The sequence below is a fragment of the Mastomys coucha genome, unplaced genomic scaffold (genome assembly GCF_008632895.1).
Source record: "Mastomys coucha isolate ucsf_1 unplaced genomic scaffold, UCSF_Mcou_1 pScaffold7, whole genome shotgun sequence".
In the NCBI taxonomy this organism is placed as follows: domain Eukaryota; kingdom Metazoa; phylum Chordata; class Mammalia; order Rodentia; family Muridae; genus Mastomys; species Mastomys coucha.
In genome coordinates, this window is record NW_022196913.1 from 331400 (window position 1) to 341982 (window position 10583).

General features: G+C 40.5%; 1 protein-coding gene across 4 annotated transcripts in view; it reads left to right on the forward strand.

Annotated features, from left to right (window-relative positions):
- Positions 1-10540, forward strand: part of Nmt2 (N-myristoyltransferase 2) — a 47051-nt gene extending 36511 nt beyond the window's left edge. For all 4 annotated transcript variants that reach the window (XM_031358220.1, XM_031358222.1, XM_031358221.1 and 1 more), the window contains 4 exons: positions 6667-6837; positions 8864-9031; positions 9340-9477; positions 10292-10540. In XM_031358220.1, the coding sequence (XP_031214080.1) occupies positions 6667-6837; positions 8864-9031; positions 9340-9477; positions 10292-10312 (498 nt within the window). In that variant the 3' untranslated portion in view covers positions 10313-10540. The remainder of the gene's footprint in view (positions 1-6666; positions 6838-8863; positions 9032-9339; positions 9478-10291) is intronic.
- The last annotated feature ends 43 nt before the right edge of the window (positions 10541-10583 follow it).

Here is a 10583-nt window from a genome sequence, read left to right on the forward strand (position 1 = left end):
TGTTAGGTCTTTGTGTGGTTTAGGTATAAGAGTAATTGTGGCTTCATAGAACAAATTGGGTAGAGTAGTACCTTTTGTATTTTGTAGAATAATTTGAGGAGTATTGGTATTAGGTCTTTTTTGAAGAGTTTGATAAAACTGTACTAAACCCATCTGGTCCTGGGCTTTTTTTGGTTGGGAGACTATTAATGACTCTTTCTATTTAATGAGCAGACATGGGACTGTTTAGATTGTTGATCTGATCTTGATTAACTTTGGTACCTGGTATCTGTCTAGAAAATTGTCCATTTTATCCAGGTTTTCCAGTTTTGTTGAGTATAGGCTTTTGTAGTAGGCTCTCATGATTTTTTGGATTTCCTCGGTGTCTGTTGTTATGTCTCCCTTTTCATTTCTGATCTTGTTAATTAGGATACTATCTCTGTGCCCTCTAGTTAGTCGGGCTAAGGGTTTATTTTGTTGATTTTTCTCAAAGAACTAGCTCCTGGTTTGGTTGATTCTTTTATAGTTCTTTTTGTTTCTATTTGGTTTATTTCAGCCCTGAGTTTGATTATTTCCTGCCTTTGACTCCTCTTGGGCGAATTTGCTTCTTTTTGTTCTAGAGCTTTCAGATGTGCTGCAGATTGCTGGTATATGCTCTCTCCAGTTTCCTTTTGGAGGCACTTAAAGCTATGAGTTTTCCTCTTAGGACTGCTTTCATTGTGTCCCATAAGTTTGGGTATGTTGTGGCTTCATTTTCATTAAACTCTTTCATTAAAGTCTTTAATTTCTTTCTTTATTTCTTCCTTGACCAAGTTATCATTGAGTAGAGTGTTGTTGAGCTTCCACGTGTGTGTGGGCATTCTATTGTTTATGTTGTTATTGAGGAGTAACACAATAGTCCATGATGGTCTGATAGGATGCAAGAAATTATTTCAATCTTCTTGTATCTATTGAGGCCTGATTTGTGACCAATTATATGGTCAATTTTGGAGAAGGTATATCCTTTTGTTTTAGGATAAAATATCTTTAGATATCTGTTAAATCTATCTGTTTCATAACTTCTGTTAGTCTCACTGTGTCTTTGTTTAGTTTCTGTTTCCATGATCTGTCCATTACAGAGAGTGGGGTCTTGAAATCTCCCACTATTACTATGTGCGATGCAATGTGTGCTTTGAGCTTTAGTAAAGTTTCTTGTATAAATGTAGATGTTCTTGCATTTGGAGCATAGAGGTTCAGAATTGAAAGTTCCTCTTGGTAGATCATATCTTTGATGAATATGAAGTGTCCCTCCTTATCTTTTTTGATCACTTTAGGGTGAAAGTCAATTTTATTCGATATTAGAATGGCTACTCCAGCTTTTTTCTTGGGACCATTGGCTTGGAGAATTGTTTTCCATCCTTTTTTCTGAGGTAGTGTCCGTCTTTGTCACTCAGGTGGGTTTCCTGTATACAACAAAATGTTGGGTCCTGTTTACATACCCAGTCTGATAGTCTGTCTTTTTATTGGGGAATTGAGTACATTGATATTGATAGATATTAAAGAAAGGTAATTGTTGCTTCCTGTTATTTTTGTTGTTAGAGTTGGAAATCTGTTCATGTGGCTATCTTTTAATTTTGTTGGAAAATTACTTTTTTGCTTTTTCTAGGATGTAGTTTCCCTCCTTGTGTTGAAGTTTTCCATTTATTACCCTTTGAAGGGCTGGATTTGTGGAAATATATTGTGTAAATTTGGTTTTGTCATGGAATACTTTGGTGTCTCCATCTATGGTAATTGAGAGTTTTGCTGGATATAGTAGCCTGGTTTGGCATTTGTGTTTAAGGTCTGTATGACATCAACCCATGATCTTCTGGCTTTCATAGTCTCTGGCAAGAAGTCTGGTGTAATTCTGATAGGCCTGCCTTTATATGTTACTTGACCTTTTTCCCTTACTGCTTTTAATATTCTTTCTTTGTTTTGTGCATTTGGTGTTTTGACTATTATGTGGCGGGAGGAACTTCTTTTTTGGTCCAGTCTATTTGGAGTTCTGTAGGCTTCTTGTATGTTCATGGGCATCTCTTTCTTTAGGTTAGGGAAGTTTTCTTCTATAATTTTATTGAAGATATTTACTGACCTTTTAATTTGGAGGTTTTCACTCTCTTCTATACCTATTATCCTTAGGTTTGGTCTTCTCATTGTGTCCTGGATTTCCTGGGTGTTTTGGATTAGGAGCTTTTTGCATTTTGTGTTTTCTTTGATTGTTATATCAATGTTTTCTATGGTATCTTATGCCCCTGAGATTCTCTCTTCTATCTTTTGTATTCTGTTGGTGATGCTTGCATCTATGGTTCCTGACTTCTTTCCTAAGATTTCTATCTCCAGAGTTGTCTCTCTTTGTGATTTCTTAACTGTTTCTACTTCCATTTTTAGGTCCTGGATGATTTTGCTCAATTCCTTCACCTGTTTGGTTGTGCTTTCCTGTAATTCTTTAAGGGACTTTTGTGTTTCCTCTTTAAGGGCTTCAACCTGAGTACCTGTGTTCTCCTGTATTTCTTTAAGCGAGTTATTCATGCTCTTCTTAAATTCCTCTATCAGCATTGTGAGATACGATTTTAGATCCAATTCTTGCTTTTCTGGTGTTCTGGGATATCCAGGACTTGCTGTGCTGGGAGTACTAGGTTCTGATGAAGCCATGTAGTCTTAGTTTCTGTTGGTAAGATTCTTGCATTTGCCTTTCTCCATCTGTTGATCTCTGGTGTTCTTAGATGTTCTTGCTGTCTATGACTGGAGCTTGTTCCTCCTGTGCATCTGTAAGCCTGTGTCAGCACTTCTGGGAGATCAGCTCTCCACAGGTAAAACCTGTGTGCAGTGGGCTGTGGATCAGTAGTCCCTCCTGAGTCCTGGGGTCAGAACAAACCCTGGAAACAGGCTCTCCACTTGCAGGGAAGGGGCAGAGGGGCTGTGGATCTGCATAACCTCCTCCTAGGTGAAGAAGGAGGTAGGAAGGATCTTGTGCCAGCTGCCCTGCCGCTTCTGAGGCCTGTGCATCCTGGCTCGAAGACTGTCTTGCAAGCAGCTAGGAGGATGATCTCAAAGCCCACCCCCACAGTAACACACTTTCTCTAAGAAGGCCACGCCTCTTAAAAATGCCACTCCCTAGACCAAGGACATTGAAACCGCCACCGTGTCCTACTATACAGTTATCACTATACAATTGAGAATAGAAAAGAGTTATCAAGGTATAGACAGATCTCTTTGGCATGTCTTCCTTCTTTTCAGGTATAATAAAGAAGAATGAAGAGTAGCCCAGTTTAATTCTGTTGCTGAAAAAAAAACTCTGAACAGCTTTGGAAGGAAAGGTCTTAATTCATGTCATCTTTTGAGTCACAGTCCGTCCTTGGGAAAGTCAGGGCTAGAACGTGAAGCAGGAATCGTTGAAGCAGGAATCATAAAGGAACTCTGCTCACTGACTCACTTTCTGTCTCAGGCTCAGTTAGCTTTCTTTTACAGTCCAGGCCAGCTTACCTAGGGATGGTGCTGCCCATAGTGGACTGATCCCTCTCACATCAGTCATTAATCAAGATAATCCTCACAGTGATAGGTAAAAGCCAATGTGATCTTGGGTAATTCCTTGGTTGAGGTTTCCCCTTCCAAGTCACTTTGGGTTGTGTCATGCTGACCATATAAATTAATTAGCATAAGAGAGAAGAGAGCAAAACAGATTAAAAATACAGATAATGGAAAATTGAAAGATGCCAACAGCAGTTACCCTGTCATCTCTTGATAAAAGATAGATGGTACAGCTGCTAACAGTCAAGGTACTTCAGAATATTTTTGTACCACTCAGCATAAAAGGAGCCTTCTGGGATAAAGTGTTTGTTCCAGAGCTCTGTCTCATTGTTTTAGTCCATCATTACCATTTTTTTTTTAACAGTTCTTGTTTTTGTGTCTTAGACACAAACTCCTGAATTTGGGTTATAACATTTATTAGATTAACATTGTGCTAGAGAATAAACATTTATAATCTCATGCACCAGATTGAGCATCAGAGGATGGCAGGCTGTAATCACCCTGTCACAGAGTTGACATGGAAACACAAGTTTGGCATATGGAGTCTGCTTTGTAGGAGCAGAGCTTGCCTGACACTCACAATGGCTGCTATCCCCACCAAGACTAGGGTTCCCCAAGAAATACATCTTCCTATGTCTTCCTATCCTTCAGTATGCTTGTTTTGTTGGTGTTAAATGTTTCCAAGCAAAATTGGAAGGAGGGGGCTTAAAAATAAAAGAATTTGAATTAGAACAAAAGCAGGATTAATCAACCAGTATGTCCGAGCTCTGTGCTGTTAAAGGGGATACACTTGCTTGCTAGGACACATGGAAGTATGTGGCATAGTCTGTTTAATAACACTTGATAAGTTGAGTGCTCAGAAGCTCCCTTCTTAATCATAGAAGTGACCATAACTAGTGCTCCCAGGTCTGCTCTGGACCCGGGCTCTGAGTTAGCTTATGCTGTATAGCTTGACAGATACTTGCTTTTCAGTGGAGTTCTTAAGTTTAACTTACATTTACACAAACTTCAGATTACATGGATTGAGATTACTAGTTGAGGCTAGGAGAGTATCTTAAATCAGAAGCAGAATTTACTTAGGAAGTGTAACATGCTCCTATTAACTAGGAAAGTTTCTTTGCTTTATGTCAAATCCCCAGAAAACAGGACTATTTTATTCAGTTCTGCAAAAGCATACTATTTTTACTTCAGCTTAGGTCTTCCTACTTATTCTTGAAGACAGTTGTAATGGTTTCATCTACAAAGCTTCATAGCTGTAAATAATCTTGTCTTTTGTGCCACTGCTGTTGAACAGCGTTCTACACTGAGCTACATAACCCAGCCCAAGAGAAAGTAATTTTTATGTGACTTGGGTATATAGACACATTTTAAATGGTTTGGGTCTTTAGCATTCAGAAATGCATTTTTATTTACTTTCTTCCAGGTGGGCCTAGACATTTCTTTTTGCAGTACTAGGATTTAGTCCAGGGTCTTGTACACACTAGGCAGGCACTTTACTACGGAGCTACATCCTCAGTAGGAGTGGATGTTTCTGATCTTTTGAGAGCCACAAAAAGATTAGTAAAAGTGTGAGCTGCATATTCAGTGCCAGGGATTTAATTCTCCAACTTTAGATAATTGAATGGTATTTTAATTGAAGTTCTGCATCTTTATAAAGACTATGTACCCCATTCTTTAATAGCTTGTTGTGAATGTTCATCTGAGAACTCCTGGGCCTCTCAGTGTAAAAAGCATGAATTGCCAACTTGCCTGTCATCCCCCACACTAATCAGCAATCAGTCAATACTTGGTCATAGAACACTGGAAATCCCCAGGTAGTAGGTTGTCACAGCTGCCACTGAAGATAAAACTGGTCTTCCTTCTTAGACATCTATGTAGGGTCCTTCAGAAATTATGATTTGATTTAGGGAATTTTGTTGTTTGTGTTTTTAAAATCTGTTTAATTATCTGTGCATGCACATGCATGGTGCATGTGTGGAGGTCAGAGGACAACTTTGTAGAGTTGGTTACAGTTACATATTACAGCATCTAGCTGTTATAAACATGTGGGTTCTGAGGATCAAGTCCAGGTTGTCAGGCTTGCTTAGCAAGTGCTTTTATTTGCTGAATCTTTTCCTAGGCTCTAGGGATTTTTTTTGTTTTTTGTTTTTTTGTTTTTTTCGAGACAGAGTTTCTCTGTGTAACCGTGGCTGTCCTGGAACTCACTCTGTAGACCAGGCTGGCCTCGAACTCAGAAATCCGCCTGCCTCTGCCTACCAAGTGCTGGGATTAAAGGCGTGCGCCACCACTGCCCGGCGAGATTTTTAACTTAGAAATATTTATAAGTAATTGAGAACAAAAAAGTATATTAGCAATATTTGTGCTACCTCTAAAATTATCCAGTATTATTCCAAGGGGAAAAAGCATAAGATTTGATGATATTTCTCATATGTTAAATTCTTGGTTTATATAAATCAGCTGGTAATGTTCCATTTGATTTGTTTGGATAAGAAAGTGGACACATTGCTTAGTAACATTATCTTTGTGGGAGTACATGTCATCCATTTGCCAGGTGCATGAATGGAGATGAGTTTCTTGGACATGTGGGTCCTGGGAGTGGAACTCAAGTGCTCAGAGTTGGCGGTGGGCTTCCCTGAACCATTTCACCAGCCCTCACCATCTTTTTATTCTGAGAGTCAGTTTCAGTAAGTTGCCCAGACTGGCCTTGAACTCACTGTGTTGTAACCCAGGAAGGCCTTGACCTTGCAGTTAATTCCCATGTCTTATCCTGTCCAGTAGCTGGGATTCTCAGCCACTAGAGCCAGCTTCAGGTTTCAGTGGAATCATGGATCTAACTGACTAAAGCAAGTCTAGAGCCAAGAGTCTCTAGTTCTAACAGGTTTCCTTAGACAGGGCTGTGGGCCACACTTTGAGCACAGATAATTTCCTTTATTCCTGTTTAACTTTTTTTTTTTTTTTTTTTGGTTTTTCGAGACAGAGTTTCTCTGTGTAGCCCTGGATGTCCTGGAACTCACTCTGTAGACCAGGCTGGCCTCAAACTCAGAAATCGCCTGCCTCTGCCTCCCAAGTGCTGGGATTAAAGGCATGCGCCACCACCGCCCAGCTCTGTTTAACTTCTGGTTTTGTTTTCCTTCTAAAAAGGTTACAAAGACTTCAGGTTTGAGACCGATGGAACCAAAAGATATCAAAGGAGTCCGAGAACTAATCAACATATACTTGAAGCAATTTCATCTAGCTCCAGTGATGGATGACGAGGAAGTGGCCCACTGGTTCCTCCCCAGGGAGCACATCATTGACACATTTGTAGTGGAGGTAAAGAGATGAGCTGATAAGCTAGTCCTGAGAACAGGTTAAAGCTTCTTTGAGGAGGATCATGGTGTGCCCATAGCTTTCCTCCATGGCCCACTGCTTCTGCTTCTGTCCCACAGCTGTGGACAGTCCTGGACTAGAGCATCTTCACTAGTTATTAAAGGGAAGTTAGGCTGCATTTCTGTTTAGTGTGCATTTGCTCTTTTCACTGTGAGAAGCTAATAATTAGTCGCCCTAGACAGCTATGTTCTGTTGTTTAATATTTCCGCTTTTGTGTAACTGGCTGGATGCGAACTGCCACTAGCTTCGGATGACACAGACTCTGCCCCTTGGCTTGTTCAAGGGAGGGAAGGAAAAGGGAAAGCTATCTAGATACTCTGACCAGTGCTTACTAGATGGATTTTACTTTTTAGTTTTCAACTTTGTTTACAAATCTGAATTGGTTGTTCAGATGTTGTCTCTTGGAAGCTCAGTGGGTTGAAGTGTGGTTGGACTGAGAAAGTGGAATTGACCTTGGCAAGCAATTGAGGACAGAGGAGAAGGCCAGTCAGAAGTGACTGGGGATCACTTGTGCACAGAACTGTTACTTAGCACTGTCAAGTATTGTTGGCCATATGATCACAGGACAACAGTTAGGGCAATTATGGAGAGACTTACCCATGGTAAGGATGACTCACGAGACATTTCTAGTGACAAGTAAGCAAGCAGTCTCCAAGTTTGTACTTCTAAAACCTCTTTGTACACAAATCTTTACACACCTCTGTGTCTCCAGAGCCTTGTAAGTTTCCACTCTGATAGACTAGATCAGTAGCTATTTACAATGCTCAAAATGTAATAAGATTTTTGGCATTTGTCCCCATATTATAATATAACAAAAGTAAGTCTATTGCATGTTACCTATATATCCTGTATATGAAAACTAATTTTTCTCCCAAAAATTAGTGAATGAATAATTTGACATTTTTTAAAATCATAGGTCCTTTCCTGGGTTTTGCTTTCAAGTAATTGTGATGACATACTACCTTGATTAAAGTATATGAAGACGATACCTCCCATGAAATATTGATTTGAAAATCAGTGCATAATTTAACCTGATTTTAGATAATTGTTGGTTTTTTCCCCCCCTTTTAAGATAGAATCTCAATATGTAGCCCAGGGTATATTCAGGCCTGCCATGCCATTCAGACTGGCTTCTGACTTCTTTTTATTTTTACCTTATGTGTATGGGTGTTCTACCTATATGTATGCCTGTGCATCACATGCATGTCTGTGTCCTCAGAGGCCAAAGGAGGGCATCAGATCTCCTGGAACTATAGTTGCAGACAGTTGAGACCGTTCATTCGGATTCTAGGGATCTAGCCTGGATCATCTCTCCGGCCTCTGGCTTTAAAACTAATAATTCTCCTGCCCAAGCTTCCTAAGAATTGGATTACTAATGTACACCACCACAGAAAATTCTTTTCAGATAATTATGAATACTGTTATCTGAGATTTTATCAGTTTTCTGTTGAACTAAAACTCATTATTGGCAAACAAATCTTGTATGTTTTTTTCCTGAAGTAACTAGCTCTCATTTGGCTCTCATTCATTTCTAAGAAAATGTGCCAAGACTAGGTGGCCATATTCTTTGTAATAGTGTTCTGTTCACCACTCGGTAGCTAGCTCCGTGTACTTCCATTTCCTCCTGACAGCAGCCCATATATATGCTTTAGTGTGGGTGGAAAAGGCAGCCTCTGGTCCTTAGCCTAGATGGCTTCTATCACTGTCTTTCAGCGTGGCACATTGACTGCTCCATCAGCCTGGAGAAACTTCCCATTTAAGACCAGCTTTGAAAGAGCTTGCAGTCTCCCTAGCACTTCAGCTTCCAACTCTCTGCTTCTTAGTCTCGACCCAGCATAAAGGGCTCACACTGGGTTACAGAGAGGGTAGTCTCAGTTGTTTGGACAGAAAGTTGGGTAGAGGTCAGCATCAGTTGATCAAATGTTTGTTCAAGGAAACATTCACTACTGTTGTTCCCTCTGTCCCACAGAACCCCAATGGGAAGCTGACTGACTTCCTGAGCTTCTACACTCTCCCCTCCACGGTTATGCACCACCCTGCTCACAAGAGCCTCAAGGCTGCTTATTCCTTCTACAACATTCACACAGAGACACCCCTGCTGGACCTCATGAATGATGCACTCATTATAGCCAAATTGGTGAGTGTTGAGTCACTTTTTGTACTACTTGGATTTCCTTAAGCAAAACAACTTACAGAAAGGTCCCCTGCAAGAGCAGTGTAGCTCTTAACCATGGAGCCTTCTCTCCAGCTCCCTTCCCAGCTGTCTTTATAATAGTCTTCTAAGATGGTGCTAGTCTGTGGCTTTATATCTTAGGTACTTTGCCTTATTATAAATACCTATTTAAATTACTATAGAAGGAATTGAATGTTAATACAGGAATATATACTACAAAGAAAACATTAAGCCCTTGGTATAATAAACTTTTAAACTTTTTATATTGGCAGAAAGGATTTGATGTGTTCAATGCACTAGATTTGATGGAAAATAAAACCTTCTTGGAAAAACTCAAATTTGGTATAGGAGACGGCAACTTACAGTATTATTTGTACAACTGGAGGTGTCCAGGGACAGATGCTGAAAAGGTGAGTGAGCATGACACACCAGTCCATGCCAGCTGCCTTCAGGATAAAGGGACTCTATCTGTTTCTACTGTTTTTAATTCCTGTGTGAGAAAGAGAGGAGAGAGGAATTGTAAATGGACTCAGTTAACTCAGACAGCCCCATATAGATACCTTTAGGATGAAGGAGGCTTTTTCTTTCTTTTTTTTCCCCCCTGGAGACAGTGTTTCTCTGTGTAGCATTGGCTGTCCTGGAACTCTGTAGACCCGGTTGGCCTCGAACTCAGAAATCCGCCTGCCTCTGCCTCCCAAGTACTGGGATTAAAGGTGTGTGCCACCACTGCCCAGCATATTTATTTATTGTGTATGAGGGAGATGGAGGAAGGGAGGGCGGAGATAGATGTGGGTACACACATGCCACAGCGTATATATGGAGAGGACAGCTTTGAGGAGTCAGGTGCTCTTCCTCTCCTAGGGCTCCAAGGCCTGAACTCAGGTCATCAGCCTTGTATGACAGGTGCCTTTGCCCTCTTAGCCAGCTTTGAAGGTCGGGGCCTTTTTTTGTAATTACTTATTTTTAGTATGTACATTGGTGTTTTGCCTGCATGTATGAGAGAGTTGGAACTCCTGGAACAGGAGTTAACAGTTCTGAGCTGCCAGGTGGGTGCTGGGAACCGAACCTCAGTCCTCTGGAAGAGCAGCCTGTGCTCTTCCCTGCTCAGTCATCTCTCCAAACCTCAAAGGGACTTTTTAAAACTCTGATCGATAGACTGCCCAGTGTTATAATTCAATATCCTCATCCGTTTGGTCTTACTGTCTCGTTTTTTCTTTCTTTTAGGTTGGACTTGTTCTGCAGTAGATGGTTATGTTATTTCTAGAAGGCTGACATTCTCATTTGTTAATACTCTATTTAGTGATACCTGGAACTGTCATTCCAAAGAAGAATAAAAGCACAAGTTGAGTGAAATTGAAGTAGTTGATAACAATCAGAATAGATGGCCAACTGTACACATTTCTAATTAGGGTGTCGGGAGCCAGTCTCTGCTGTTGACTAATGTGGGAGGGGTTAAAGGTGTCCACAGAGCAGCTCTTACTGCAAAAAGAGGATGTCACCTTTCCACTCTGGAAGT